General features: G+C 40.9%; 1 protein-coding gene across 2 annotated transcripts; it reads right to left on the minus strand.

Annotated features, from left to right (window-relative positions):
* Nucleotides 1–202: 202 nt before the first annotated feature.
* On the minus strand, nucleotides 203–13202 carry LOC109903001 (protein sel-1 homolog 3). 2 transcript variants are annotated; one of them, XM_031785890.1, is made up of 24 exons: nucleotides 12964–13202; nucleotides 11807–12377; nucleotides 11463–11589; nucleotides 10688–10809; nucleotides 10402–10517; nucleotides 9329–9393; nucleotides 9002–9125; nucleotides 8716–8848; nucleotides 8403–8543; nucleotides 8044–8267; nucleotides 7754–7933; nucleotides 7543–7665; nucleotides 7267–7407; nucleotides 7096–7158; nucleotides 6833–7009; nucleotides 6595–6722; nucleotides 5794–5877; nucleotides 5534–5615; nucleotides 5258–5333; nucleotides 4944–5047; nucleotides 4659–4780; nucleotides 4440–4554; nucleotides 3965–4028; nucleotides 203–3435 (listed from the first exon to the last, which is right to left on the minus strand). In XM_031785890.1, exons 1-24 carry the CDS (start codon nucleotides 13027–13029, stop codon nucleotides 3134–3136), a joined length of 3450 nt encoding a protein of 1149 aa, XP_031641750.1. In that variant the 5' UTR covers nucleotides 13030–13202; the 3' UTR covers nucleotides 203–3133. The 2 variants fall into 2 exon arrangements, with proteins under 2 accessions (XP_031641750.1, XP_020355260.2); XM_020499671.2 differs by having other exon boundaries at nucleotides 2519–3450; nucleotides 12964–13193.
* Between the last annotated feature and the right edge of the window lie 2899 nt (nucleotides 13203–16101).

The following is a 16101-nucleotide window of genomic DNA, read 5'->3' on the forward strand; positions in this document are numbered from 1 at the left end:
AAATCAATTGGCACAAATGGCAGCAAATCAGAAAACCAAATACAAGGTAATCATTGCTATGATTTCTCAAATATTGATTCATACATTACCAATTCAATCTATTCTTTGACTGAGTAATGTTATAGTAATTAAAGAAAATATGCAGGTAGAGAAAGTTCTGGAACTGGTGATAACCTTGGATAGATAGTTGAATACTCAGCTGTTTCAAATAAATGTTGGTCTTTATTTTCTGAAAGGACAGTTTATAGACTATGGTATAATGCATGGCTGAGACCACGCATCAACTCAATCTCTGTATGTCCTGGATGTTGACAAAGTCAAAAAGTCTCCATGAAAAAAACCAACCCATAAATGATTATAAAGGTTGCCCTTGGGAAACATTTCTATTAAATGAGTTTGACTAAACAGAACAGTATTACAAAGTACAACGTGACAGCAGTTAAACTGTCACATTTATTACATTTGGCCACAGTGTTTGTTGTTGCCAAGATTCAAGGTAATATCAATCGTCATATAATGATTAAATAACTGCATATTAATGAGAGAGAAAGAGAGAGCCCTACAACAGTTGCAGTTTATGCTGTAAATAACAGCTGATCAAGCAAATACTAGAAAGCTGCTGTTTAGCTCCTCGAAGTTCCCCAACCTATTATGAAATCCATAACTCAGATACAGAGTAACAGTTCTACCATCCCCATAATACGAAATCCTTATCTGAAGTACTGTATCTACATGAAGACGGGGCTTAGTGTGTTTCACAGAATACAATCATATCTCACTCATTGACCCACATACTGAGAACAGACAGTTCATTAATACAATCATATCTCACTCATTGACCCACATACTGAGAACAGACAGTTCATTGCATGAATAAAATTCTGACTTAAACCCTGGGCAAGGGTCTAGGAATGCTGCACACACTGCACATACTCTTGCGGACCCACCATATTTACTCTGGGTAACCCATCATAGTTACAGTTGAAGCCGGAAGTTTACATACACTTAGGTTGGAGTCATTAAAACTAGTTTTTCAACCACTCCACACATTTCTTGTTAACAAACTATAGTTTTGGCAAGTAATTTTTCCAATAATTGTTTACAGACAGATTATTTAATTTATAGTTCACTGTATCACAATTCCAGTGGGTCAGAAGTTACATACACTAAGTTGACTGTGCCTTTAAACAGCTTGGAAAATTCCAGAAAATTATGTCATGGCTTTAAAAGATTCTGGAAGGCTAATTGACATCATTTGAGTCAATTGGAGATGTACCTGTGGATGTATTTCAAGGCCTACCTTCAAACTCAGTGACTATTTGACATCATGGGAAAATCAAAAGAAATCATCAGAAAAAAATTGTAGACCTCCACAAGTCTGGTTCATCCTTGGGAGCAAGGAAGGAGACGTGTTCTGTCTCCTAAAGATGAACGTACTTTGGTGAGAAAAGTGCAAATCAATCCCAGAACAACAGCAAAGGACCTTGTGAAGTTGCTGGAGGGAACAGGTACAAAAGTATCTATATCCACAGTGAAACGAGTCCTATATTGACATAACCTGAAAGGTAGCTCAGCAAGGAAGAAGCCACTGTTCCAAAACCACCATAAAAAAGACAAGACTACGCTTTGCAACTGCACATGGGGACAAAGATAGTACTTTTTGGAGAAATGTCCTCTGGTCCGATTAAACAAAAATAGAACTGTTTGGCCATAATGACCATCGTTATGTTTGGAGGAAAAAGGTGGACGCTTGCAAGCCGAAGAACACCCTCCCAACTGTGAAGCCCGAGGGTGGCAGTATCATGTTGTGGGGGTACTTTGCTGCAGGAGGGACTGGTGCACTTCACAAAATAGATAGCTCATGAGATAGGAAAATTATGTGGATATATTGAAGCAACATCTCAAGACATCAGTCAGGAAGTTAGAGCTTGGTCGCAAATGGGTCTTCTAAATGGACAATGACCCCAAGCAAAGTTGTGGCAAAATGGATTAAGGACGACAAAGTCAAGGTATTGGAGTGGCCATCACAAAGCCCTGACCTCAATCCCATAAAAAGAATTGTGGGCAGAACTGAAAAAGCGTGTGCGAGCAAGGAGGCCTACAAACCTGACTCAGTTAAACCAGCTCTGTCAAGAGGAATGGGCCCAAATTATTGTGGAAGTTTGTGGAAGTTTGCCCGAAATGTCTACCCGAAATGTTTCACCCAAGTTAAACAATTTAAAGGTAATGCTACCAAATACTAATTGAGTGTATTTAAACTTCTGACCCACTGGGAATGTGATGAAAGAAATAAAAGCTGAAATAAATTATTATCTCTACTATTATTCTGACATTTCACATTCTTAAAATAAAGTGGTGATCCTAACTGACCTAAGACAGGACATTTTTACTAGGATTAAATGTCAGGAATTGTGAAAAACTGAGTTTAAATGTATTTGGCTAAGGTGTATGTAAACTTCAGACTTTAACTGTACGTATGATTCATAACCCTTACCAATAAATCAAGCAGATTCTGGACAACTGTTCAGACAAAAACTGTAATAAGTTAACCAGCAGAAACTAGTCGTTCTGATCGGCCTTGGACTAACCTAACGTACCGGCCCCAAACAGACAGACGTTTAGGAGCCCCAGAAAAAAAACGTGTGATTCAGCACCATGTGGCTGAAACAAAACAACCAGATAGCAGACTCATACACCTACAGATGTAAGATCTTCATTTGCCCTATATTGTCACAGAAAAATAATCCTGCAGCAACAGGTTTTGAACATTTAGTCCACAATGTTGCTCAGCGGTTAGGCTATTAGCTGGCCAAAAGTAGGCTACATGAAAAGTGCAATACTGTTAATGTAACTGTTTGTAAATGTGAGTTTTCAGTGAATTTATGCAAATCACAAAGTTCATCTGCATTTCCTCCTGTACAGAAAACTTATCAGCAACAAAAGAGTGATCAAATTAAGATCCTACATCTGTATCAGTCATATGAGTCTGTTCACTCCCACTTGTCAGTTAAAATTAGTCAGATATCTCAGAAAATGCAGTTTTATCATATTTACAGGCTTGCTTCCCAACATAAAGCATATACATTCCTTTATATGTTATCTTCTGTCTCAGGCATTTCCTGTAAGACAACTATCAGAGCAGATGATGGAGGATCAATGTGCAGAGGACACAGAGACACACCCCAGACACAGTAACAGCCAGGTCAACTGTCTGCTGCATTCTCTGTCCATCCCTCAGTAGAATGGACCATAGACCCTGGGCCATTCTAACAGTTCTGGACATTCTGTCTTCTCTCCTGATGGGGTCATTCGGGTCCTGCTGTCCATTCCCATTGACTTCTGCTTGATTGACAGGGGATGTCCCTGTCCTGTCATCTACTGCACGGTCAGTGGTATGCCTACGTTGTCTAGCTGGGATGTGCACTTGGAGACACTCTGGAGGCAAAGAAACTGTTTACCAGTCAAGCATTGATGTAATAAATCACAAGAGTTTGTCATGAAAAAACAATGGGTCGGTTTTACAATTTAACATGGTCTTTCTATATTTACAATGGAGGGGACAAAAATAAATATGACACGTGCAGAACGGCACAGTATTCCAATGGTGGCTAAATCGGAGGACGTGCTCATTGTAATGGCTGGAATGGAATAAATGGGACAGTATCAAACACATGGTTTCCAAGTTTTTGATACCATTCCATTGATTCCAATCCAGCCATTATTATAAGCGGTCCTCCCTTCACCAACCTCCTCTGATGTATTTAACATTAAGCTGTAGCTGTAACGCAACAAGTTTGTGACAGAGGCAACAGTACCACCGTGTGGCATACATATGTAGATGCCTATACAGAGGTGGTGATAAGATATGGAAATGTGATCATGATAGGTGGACATTAAGACTATTCACTATTACACTGAAATGTAACAGTATTTTAGCAAGGAGGTATTCAGGAAACTGACTTACCCAGAGCACTTTGGATTAGCACAGTAATCAGAGCAATGATGAGAGTAACGACAGATATATAAACCTGGAAGACAGGATTTACAGGATCACATTTGTATTTCCATTAGACAGCTTTGAAATTGTCTTGCATTTTATTTTGTTAAAAACCATGAGCTATCCCACTTGGCAAAAAACAGGTTGAATCAATATTGTTCCCATGTCATTTCAACCAAAATAATCGATGTGAAGAGGTTGAATCAATATGGAAATTCTGATTGGATTTGCAAAAAGTCATCAACATAAGGCCATTTCGTCGTTTTTTCACCCAAATCTTAACCTAAATCCAATGACATGACGAAATTTGAGCTGACGTCCCACACCCCAGTGGGATGTGATTGATAAAGACATTGTCATATGGGTCTGACTAGTCATGGTCAGATCACATGATGAGCAGGAGAAACCCTGGTCCTTGTCATACTTAAATATAAAGGCCTACCAGTGACAGCTGTATAGGGTCTTGAGTCATTTTTCTCCAGGATTTTCCCATGCGGACCCTGAGTAGAGCTAAAGTACATGGTGTCAGATCCTCATCTTCATCCAACTCTACACATCTATGGGGGAAAAACAGAACAAAACAAAGCATTGGCATACACGGTCTATTATTCATTAGTCATGATGAGTCTGATATGATTCTGCTATATAGAAGGGGAAGTACCTTTGTAAGAGTCTCTCCACCACAATGTCTAGCCCATCATGAATTGATATGTTTAATCTGTCTCTGATGATCAATGGGACATCATGTCCCTCTTCTGCCAAAACCACCAACTTATATATTCCCTGAGGGTTCATAAGGAAAAAATCATTATAAGAACAGTAACATGCAAACTGACATGTATGAACACATTATAATTCTGATTACTGTTACTTTTACAGAAGGCTCAAAGATTCTGGAGGCTTAATTGTAGCATGTAAATGACAGTGATAATACATGGTAAGACACCTGAGAACTGCCTGCAAGGGCTGCTCTGCTGTACAGTGATATAGCCTGATCAACAGCTCCTAGCCTGCTGCTTGAGTAGTAGTAGTCGCCCATCTTCAGCAAACCTGGAACCAGAGCGATAGCCTGAGTGTCAGTCTGTGCCATCATGCCTACTCATTGTCACTCTTTGTAATGAAACCAATGAAAGCAATGGAGTTGGCAAGAGCACAAACAGATCTGGGACCAGGCTAACAGATGCTAACAGGTGCTTTATGTAAACTAGCTTTTCCACTACTGACTATAGTCTGTGAGGACACTGTAGGACAGGAACTCACCAGAATCATGTGGGGCATAGTTCATTGTGGAATGGTTATAATACCTCCATTGACAATCATAGCTCTGCTTCAACTCCTGCAATCAAAAAAGAGTGGTAACTCAAGTGTATGATATGGCTTATGGTAATGAATGTCTCTCTGTCAACGCCCTGGGGTGTCTTTGTGTGTCTCTCAAATGAATGTGTCACTAAATCTGAACTAATTGGCTTTAGAAGAATATGAGAGATACAGTATCTTTCTATGAGAAAATAAGAATTCAAATGCCAGACTCCTTACCTCACATAGGTAGGCAACATTATTCTGGGCCACTCCCAAACCTGTTTCAGCGGCAAGGGCATACCTGACCAGAGCCTCGCCCCTTTAGGAACAATACAATACATCAACCCATACCCATGTACACACACGTGCACACACGTGCACACACACACACACACACACAAACACAAACACTGTAACATCAGTAACTCGATTTGACAAATCAAATGAATATGAGGGAAATTTGATTGATGAACTAGAGTCTATTTTGCTTCTCTCACCAGAAGCCCTGGAGGTAGGATTGAAGAGCCTCTCTTACGATGTATCCCAGGTAACCATTCTGCTCACAGATCTGTTTCAGCATGCTAGAGGGCAGGACAACATAATACATAAAACATGTACTGAATCAGAGAGGTTCATCACATAACGACATCAACAAAGTATTGTTATTACCCTGACATCATTATTACCGTAAAACAACAGAAAGTACAGTCGTGGCCAAATGTTTTGAGAATGACACAAATATTAATTTCCACAAAGTTTGCTGCTTCAGTGTCTTTAGATATTTTTGTCAGATGTTACTATGGAATACTGAAGTATAATTACAAGCATTTCATAGGTGTCAAAGGATTTCATTGACAATTACATGAAGTTGATGAAAAGAGTCAATATTTGCAGTGTTGACCCTTTTTTTCAAGACCTCTGCAATCTGCCCTGGCATGCTGTCAATTAACTTCTGGGCCACATCCTGACTGATGGCAGCCCATTCTTGCATAATCAATGCTTGGAGTTTGTCAGAATTTGTGGGTTTTTGTTTGTCCCCCCGCCTGGGGAGTTTCCCCTATTTTTGTGACACTAACAGCTTCATCTGAGGATTCATAAGACGAGTAACTGCACTACGCAGGGTCTCTCGCTCTAAGCCACGCTGTGACAGTGGCACTTATTTTTATATATGCAAATACACAGGTCCTTAAATTAGTCCAGCATTTAGTCAGATGACACTTTTCTGCAGCTACCCTCTGGTGCAGTGGACCATACAGGGGTTTTCTTCACTCCCTGAGCTGTGCGGAATAGAGACTTACATCACAGCCCTCTCTGTGTCCCGGGAGACCCCCTCCAGGTTTCCTGTGGACAGGTACCAGGCCGCCTGCACCGCCCCGTCCACGTGACCATAGAGGGAGGAGTTTAGGAAGAGATGAAACGCAGCAGTCTGGGGAGTACAGAAAACACAATGAGTATTAGACCCTTCATAAACCTGAAAAAGGCTTCCTACTTAAAACTCAAGTTGATTTGAAAAAGGATGGGTGAAGTTGGTCCTACCTCATTCTTTTCTGGGTTGTGTGGGTTCTTCCCATTTAAGTAATACACACCCAGGTTAAACATGCCGTCATGACTGCCATTGTGGGCAGCCTGTTCAAAGTACTTGTAGGCAGTCTTGTAGTCTCTCAGTATGGTGCTGTAATACCATCCCAGCCCATTCAAGGCTTGGACTGAACCCTGGGGTCAGAGATGCACATTAAAGGCAAGCACACATAGACACACACAAACACACACCACAAGGTAGAGTATTACAGCACACATACCTTGGCTGCAGCTTTCTCCAATATCTGAAGACCCAGAGTCATGTTCCTCTTCACCCCCTGTCCCTGGAGAGACCATTATCAATCAGTCCTCTAATCAGTCTACACATACACAACACATATCTGGCAATATTGAAGTCCTATATCCCTACTTACACAAGACATGATGCTTACCTTAAATAATAAGATAGAGTACTCATACATGGCTGCAGGATCCTCCAGCTCCATGGCACTCTTAGCATACCACTTAACTGCACTCCCAACGTCCTTAGAGACACCATTTTGACCCCAGAATAGAAGCTTTGCTAGATGTTTCTGCATAAGTGAAGTTGTGTCATTTTCAGATTTATTCCCTTGAATCATTCCTAACTTGACGTAGAAGACACTTCTAAGTACTTTAGTCTAGACTAAAAGCGCAATGATTTCTAAGTATCTTGATATATACTGTACCTGTGATTCAACGTCTCCTCTGTCAGCTTGAAGTTTGATATACTGAAAGGTGTCACCTGTCTCATGAGTTAGGCTGTTCAGGTGGTCCTCGTTGCTTATAAGAATGTGCTCCGTGATATATTGCTTGGGGTGAGAGGAAATGTATGGTTAACAGTTATACTAACGTAACAGTACAACTAAAGTTCCTCAAGTCCTTTTTTTATAAATTCACCTGATTCCCCAGTACCCGGTCTTGGTCAATACTGGTCTGTGCCCCAACATTGGAGTAGTAACTGTACGCCATGTCAAAGTCTTTGGGGAACCCGTCAATTCCTTGTGTGTGTTTGTAGCCCAAATGCATGAGGGCTAAACGGTTGTCTCCCAGTGCACCAATCAGACTGTAGACATGACCCTGGAATACACAGAGGTCATAACAAGGTCACTCATCATGGGTCCGGGGTCACATACAGCTCATGACAAAGGTGGTATTACCCGTGACGAGGTCAGGTGACTGGTCGTTACCTGCTGTTGGTCCACAGGGGCCCCCAGGCCAGCCAGGTGGATGGTGGAGAGCAGCAAGGAGGAGTGGTGGTAGCCATAGCAGGAGGACATCTGCAGCAGGGCTATCAGGGAGGAGGTGGTGGTGGTGGAGTCCATCTGGTTGCTTCCTCTATTGGACAGTCTATTCACTACATGCTCAAACAATCTGCTTCCAAGGTAAAGGGGTGTTCTCCTGTTCTTAGTTCCTACAGGTATCAATGGAGTAGATACAGTAAATGTAACCAAGAATATGTGAGGTGCAGTCAAACACTACCTGCAGGCGATGTAGGTTTAAGTACATAAGGCACCTGTATGAGATGGGTAGCCTATAGGTAATATACCTGTGGTGAAGTCCTTTAGCTGGGTCTCTAAGAAGGTGAAAAGTACACGGTGCTTCTTCTGTGCCTCCCAGGTCCATGTCTGCCTACATGTATTCTGTCCAAACCTTCTCCATAAACTGATGTAGTGAGAGTGACATAAACCTGAAAAATCTAACTCAGTCAGATCTGGTTTCTCCAAAATAATGTGGCATAAAACTACCCCAGACTCCATATTCACAGTGCTAGGGTTTGCCTTCAAGACACAGATCCATTTGGTGTTGGCACACAACTCACACAGATGACTAAACATTAATCTAAACAGTATAGAGCTCACCTGTCATAAAGACTTCCTGGTTGTGTGTCACAGCCTGAAGAAAGGCTGCAGTGACTTCTCTGATAACATCACACTCTCTGTGAGTCTTTTCCAGGCCCTCTAATGTCTTGGCAGGGGAAAGGAAGTTGATCACCTGTAATATATTTAACTGTCATAATACTGTAACAACATGAACATATACCTCTTAATACAGTAGTACAGTAAGGCCTATATAGTACATTTCTGTACATTTTCATTTCTCATATTGAACAATTGTTTAAAAAAAAGTTAAGGCATTTGGACACACCTTTTCTGTGCCCAAACGATAGTATTTGATTGGTCCAAAATAGCCATGGAAACCTGGCATGAACCTGCCCCCTCCAATCACAAAGTATCCACCAGTGTCATTGTAATGGATGTCACTCTGAAAGCTGCAAAATATTCAACACTCAACATTCAAAAGAAATATTGACACTAAGTTATGCAAAGCCCTCCACAAGGCTTTTGGTGCAGTTTGAAGTGTGCAAGTCTTAAAAACACCAAAGTTCACTCCAATCCCTTTTCTGTGTTTACATATCAAAATATTTATGTCTGAAAAAAGTTTGTAATTATCCAAAAAGCTTTGATGCCTTACTCAAATATGTGTGTGTTCCCCACCATTCCTCCCGATGTCATTTCAGGTTTAACTTGCAGTGTCACCTGAAAGACACACAAGACATAAATTCATAATCATAGCCCCAAAACTCCAATATATAAAGTATATATAAATACCATGATGTGAAAAGATGGGATGTAAATTCTGACATGGGACTTTAATGATATACCCCATTCCTAACTGTAGCACCCTAAGCTACCAATTGTGTCTCTGATGCATATGTTGTTGCTGTATGTACACTGAACAAAAATATAAATAAAACATGTCAAGTGTTTCATGATCTGAAATAAAAAATCACAGACATTTTCTATACACACAAAAAGCTTATTTATCTCAAAGGTTGTGTACAAATGTGTTTACATCCCTGTTAGTAAGCATTTATCCTTTACCAAGTGTATCCATCCACCTGACAAGTGTGGCATATCAAGAAGCTGATTAAACAGCATGACCATTACACAGGTGCACCTTGTGCTGGGGGGCAATAACAGGCCACTTTCAAATGTGTAGTTTTGTCACACAACACAATGCCACAGATTAAACAAGTTTTGAGGAAGCATGCAATTGGCATGCTGTCTGCAGGAATGTCCACCAGAGCTGTTGCCAGATAATTTAATGTTCATTTCTCTACTATAAGCTGCCTCCAATGTCGTTTTAGAGAATTTGACAGTACATCCAACTGGCCGCAGACCACATGTAAACACGCCAGCCAAGGACCTCCACATCCAGCTTCTTCACCTGTGGGAACGTCTGAGGGGTGGTGGGTGATGAGGATTATTTATGTCTGTAATAAAGGCAGTTTGTGGGGAAAAACTAACTCTGAATGGCTGGGCCTGGCTCCCCAGTACCACTGGCCAGTCATGTGAAATCCATAGATTAAGGCCTAATGAATTAATTTAAATTGCCTGATTTCTTATGAATATGAAATGCAACTTAGTAAAATATTTTCAATTAATGCATGTTTAATTTAGATTTCTGTTCAGTATATCTTGCTGGTGATAAATCCAATTTCCAATCATTGGAATAATAGTTTATTAAATTCAATTGTATGGTACCTTAGAGCCTTGTATGAAGCAGTCTAGTCTGATCCAGGTCCAGAGAGGCAGAGCTGTGTGGGCTCTGAATGCCTTATCTCCCCCAGACACCACACGAACCTGAATTATGATATCTCCTAAACAGTAGACAGTACTTTATTAAATCCTAAAACAGACATCTACCATAATGCATGCTGATATCCAATCATAACACTACCTACCTACTGCGCAAAGACACAGCAGCTTGATCACATTCACAGCCCAACATTACATCATAAGTATCAAGTGAGACCATGCTATGCCTCACCTGTGTTAGTGAGCTGCATCAGAGGAGTGTCGTATTTGCTGTTCTGATCAACATGATGGATGATTCCACACAGTTTCTTGTCACACCACTGCACCAGAAAGACCCATATAGACACTGTGATACTGGGGAAAGGGAGATTAATGAGATCTTTCACATTACATTTTCTGTGTCACTGTTCCATAGCTGCCGCAGGGAGGAGATTTAATGAATTTGTGTAGTTGTAATCTGTGATTATATCTTGATTAGATTTTAGATTATGCATCCATCCTTAAGCATCCATAAAGCATGCCCACTGGTATCATCTTCTACATAGGTTAGTTCGCTGATCTTTCAATGCATTGTTTAAAGCATGTAAACAATAAAGAACTGTAGCATATGGAAATGTATATGCTAAGTGAATTAAAAATGGAAGTGAAATGAGCTGTCAGCATTGAACAGACAGAGATCTTTCTGTAACTGACCTAAGGAGGTGCATGGAGTCAGAAATATCAGATGACTGAAACTATCATTTTCAAAATGCTAAATCATTGACCCTTTTAGTTGAACTTTAAAATAACTCACTTTGTAAGAGAGGTCATAATATATATTGTATAATTAATTTGGCATTATACTGGTTATACTTATTCATGTTTATGTGAGTCATTCCAGGTGACATTGTCAGTGCACTTGCAGTTGTTCTCCACAAGACTACCCAAAGGATCAGCTCTCATGATAACGTAGGGAAATGTGTCATGAATGCAAATAAATACTATTTAGAGGGAAGTTAAATCCAAACCTGGGCTGCTCCACAGTGAGGACACGATCTCTCTCAAGATCTCTGTTGATGAAAGGGTGGATCTTGCGAATCACTCCAAAACTCTTTCCAGTGCTAACCATTGGAAATGTCAATATATCCACAGTGTCTACAAATCAATTGAAGAAAATATTAGTATACACTAAAACTATAACAAGGACTGAGAATACCTTCTTTAACAAAATAAATAATGTCAGTATTTTTCTTTCTATGTCTCAATTCACTGGCACCAAACTGTTTATCATAAAGTGTACTTGACAGCAATGTGAGTCTAATTGTAACACACACATATAGTACAAAACCTGATTGGTTGATTGAGACCAGACCTGACTCATGTGGGCACTGGCGGATTCTGTCTCTGGTCAGCTGCCACATAAGATCAGCCATCCAGGAGGGGCACCCAGGATAAAGTCTAGCTGGACGCTCAGATGGAAGTACTGCCTGAAGCACTTTGAACGTCCTCACCAGGGACCCATTGTATGTGCTGGTCCTATTCACATGGCCTTTGTCTCCTTTGCCTTGCTCAAGGTGGTCCAACCAGGCTCGAACCATCACATTATGGACGTCCAATGTGTGCCTCATGAAGAGGTCCTTTCTGTAGGCCATGTCTGGAGGGAACCAAAGCTTCACTGGATGAGTCCTGGGGACATGGAGGCGTCTGTGGTTGGTCCATCTCCTCCTGAAGACAGCCACTCCTGTCTTGGTCTGTGTGGAGACCACCACCTCCACTCCCACCTCACAGGCCCTGGAGCACTGGTAACTAACTTGGACCACTGAGCCATGCATCACTATGTCTGGGACCAAGTCAAACTGTATGGAATCACCATGCAGCACTGAGCTCTCTCCAGCTGGGGATGAGGAGGTAGGCATGATGTGGGATGAAGACTCACATAGTGCCTGGTCGAGATGAATTAAATATAGGTGGAAATTAGCTGGATTCAACAGTAACGTTAAGTCCATTGCATAGCATGCTTGCTGTGTTCAGAAGACCTCTCCTTGAATGGTTTACTGTAATAAATGGGTAATGTCTCTAGTGTATTATCCCTTTATAAAACCAAGAAAACGGAAATAATGAGTAAAGCCTGGGGGAATTTTCCTCACTCTAACTTTTTTGTAAGATTCATTCGGAGATGCCTCCAGGCAGCACTGGTGACTATCAGTGTGTTATGGCTGGAATATAATCACTTTTGTTGAAATTTAAGACTGGTAAAATGCATATTCATACAGATTTCAATTGCTGAAAATGGCCAAAAAGCATCGTGGGCCTAGTCTGGTATGTACATATTTAAACATCACATTTGAAACGAGGTCAGCTAATGACCTGGCACTAAATGTGACATTTGTGGATATTAGTTGTGAGTTGTGATGTGTGGTGGTAGTCTGTAAACTACACACAAATATTTACACAAGTTTGCAATTTATTCAAATACATAGCCATATTCATTATCCTTGTATTAGATACTCAATTGTGTATATTTCTTACCAGCGACAAAATAATTACAACGGTGACAGCATGTCCACAAAGGTTAAAACTTTCAAAAACTTTCATTTTCAAATTTCATACAATCCTTGAATTCTGTCTTCCCGATTTTTTTAGGACTATATCGAATGTTATTTAATGTTCAAATCGTGGTTATAGTTGTATTAATGTGATAAATTCAATGTTATTAATCCAAATACGGCTTTCTGTTGCGTTGCCTCGTTATTCCCCATTTCCGTGATACAGGTGGAGCTATGTGGTAGCACCTGTTCTGCAGGTGGAGCCTATTACGCCGTGCAAAATTAGCCTGACGATACACTAAATCTTTCCGCTACTCTGTCGTTCGCCCCCGACAGAGCCAGTGATCCTTTGGCGAGGTTGTGCAGAGTGGCAAAAAAAAGATTATTTGTTAAACATCATCATTGGATACATTCCTAGGCAGTATTTCAGCAACACGTTTCTCCTCATACATCATAATCTCACAGCACCAATGTTCTATAAACACGATGAAATCAGTTTATCGCACGATAAAGTCAAAGACAGTACAGTGTGAAGATAAGCAGAAAGTGCTTCTCCAACAGAAATCGCCCATCACACTTGTAGGCGATGTCTTGGCTGTGCAGAATCACATCAACTGCGCATGTGCAAGTCTTACAATCCTAGGCACTCGTTCGATAAAAAGTTGTTTTTGACGCAAATTAAAATGTGTCAGTTTGTCACTTTCACGAGGTTGGAGTAATAACAGGTTCAACTATGTAAAACATTTGCTGGAATCTAGGTTGTGCCTTTAGATTTTGAAAAAATTTACAACTAAGGAAGAATTGTTCACCTTTCTCATTCACTTCTCAAACCCCTGCCTGGTCTGTTTCGCAATCGTCCCCGGAAGTCTCGCGATGTTGCGCCTCTGGGTTTATAAACGGTCTTTACCTTCAGCAGCCTGGCGTCAAAATTATCAACAGATATGAACTATGAGTCTACCATTCGAATTTAATACCCAATTTTGCACAAAACAGACACTGGCAGGACATACACTTACAGAAAGCGAGAAATACAGTCCCTAGTGAAAGTCTACACACCCCTTGCATAGTCTAAATATTTTGCTGGCTTAAAATTAAATCTCAAAGAGAATAAATTCGATTATTTTTCTTACTGAACTACACAATTTACTCCACATTTTCTAAGTCAAAGAACAAATATAGAACACTTTCCAAGGTCACACATTGTTTTCCAGTATATGTTTCATCAGAAGAACGTGCATGTGTGAAACCAAAATTCAGACAATCGATACTTCAGAAAATGTAGGGGCAAAAACAAACAAATGGCCAGGCCTTAATTAATTAGTAGCTCCCTTAATGGCCAGTTTTGGGTACCTTTATAGAGCTGCAGAATTTCACTAACTGCTCTCTCAAGGCAGCAGGCATCAAGAAGCATTTCAAAGGGAGTGATACAGAATAATTGTTAAACTCATCAGAATACTGGGTAGGGGAACCCACATCCTCTCCTGGAATAAATAGTTTTCAGTATGCTAAATCTTAAATCAGTCCAAAAAGGTCAATATTCACTATTACTAGGCCTATGTACCTCCCTCTCTTTTCTAATCAATCTTACTGCATTTTGTCAGGAAGCCTAGATAAAACCATACATATACTCATACTGGAGACACATCAAACAACACATCAAATAAAATCAACTTTATTTATATAGCCCTTCTTACATCATATGATATCTCAAAGTACTGTACAGCCTAAAACCCCAAACAGAAAACAATGCAGGTGTAGAAGCACGGTGGCTAGGAAAAACTCCCTAGAAAGGCCAAAACCTAGGAAGAAACCTAGAGAGGAACCAGGCTATGAGGGGTGGCCAGTCCTCTTCTGGCTATGCCAGGTGGAGATTATAACAGAACATGGCCAAGATGTACAAATGTTCATAAATGACCAGCATGGTCAAATAATAATAATCACATGGTCCCATTAAGCAAATAGGAACCTACTTAAGTAAAACAATCCCAGACATCCTTCCATTTGTAATCTTATCGTACTTTCTGTCCCTGGGAGATCAAATAGTCAAAACATGAAACCTGTTGTTTAACAATTCTGGCCTGAAAAAGTTGGTGCCAGCTTATCAGCTCTTTTTGTTTCACAACAACTTGTACTAAAAACAATTCTTTGGATCTATTTCATTACATTTTCAAATAAAATCTTATTGGTCATGTACACATATTTTGCAGATGTTATCGCAAGTGGGACGAAATGCTTATGTTTCTAGCTCCAAAGGTGCAGTAATACATCATTCAAAGCAATAGATACAAAACCAAAAAAGAAAAAGAAACACATGAAGACATTTTGGATAGTGTTCCACGCAATGGAAACATTTTTTATATGAAATTACCGTCTTACTTAAATCCCTGGAGTTATTCAAACTCCAGGCCAACAGAGGAACCGAAATAGCTAGGCAATCAGGTGAACAGAGAGGGCAATCAAACACAGGTGAAACCAATAGGAAACCATTAGGATAAACTGGAAACAAGGTAAGGGTGCCCTCCAGCAGTAACTTAAGGAAACACATTCAAAATAAAAACAGAAACTGTGACAGGAACCCTCCCTCAAGGAACGGCTCCTGACGCTCCACCAGGGGTAGCTGAACGGTGATGGAAGTCCCAAATGTGTCCAGGGTTCAGAATGTCCTGATCCGGAACCCAGAATCACTCCTCAGGACCGTAACCCTCCCAGTCCACGAGATACTGCACCGTGTAGGCTGGCTGTCCCGCTATCATGTGAGGCGGAGATGGAGGTCGAGTGGCCAGAACCAGAGGACTGAACACCACAGGCTTGAGTCTGGAGATGTGGAAGGTGGGATGAACCCTCATGGCCCGGGGAAGACGAAGACAATAGGCCACTGGATTGATGCGTCGTAGAACCTTGAATGGCCCAACGTACCGAGGTGCCAACTTCCTAGATTCCACGCATAGAGGCAGATCCCTAGTAGACAACCAGACCATCTGGCCTGGATGCAGGAGGTGACTAGAGCGTTGATGACAATTGGCCTGTTATTGAACCTGAGCTGAGGACCTCAGGAGTACTGACCGAGCCCTCTTCCAGGTCCGGCGGCAACAAGAGATGAGAGGTTGAGCAGAAGGGACCA

The sequence above is a fragment of the Oncorhynchus kisutch genome, linkage group LG13 (genome assembly GCF_002021735.2).
Source record: "Oncorhynchus kisutch isolate 150728-3 linkage group LG13, Okis_V2, whole genome shotgun sequence".
Taxonomy (NCBI): domain Eukaryota; kingdom Metazoa; phylum Chordata; class Actinopteri; order Salmoniformes; family Salmonidae; genus Oncorhynchus; species Oncorhynchus kisutch.

Bases quoted from the DNA above. Each gene is read 5' to 3' on its own strand.
- LOC109903001 (XM_020499671.2), bottom strand. From the start codon at position 13,029: ATGAAAGTTTTTGAAAGTTTTAACCTTTGTGGACATGCTGTCACCGTT. The intron at 7,159-7,266 runs GTAAGCATCATG...TGGTCTCTCCAG, and splicing joins ACTCTATCTTATTATTTAAG to GGACAGGGGGTGAAGAGGAA. The intron at 4,781-4,943 runs GTGTCTTACCAT...ATGAACCCTCAG, and splicing joins CCCTTGCAGGCAGTTCTCAG to GGAATATATAAGTTGGTGGT.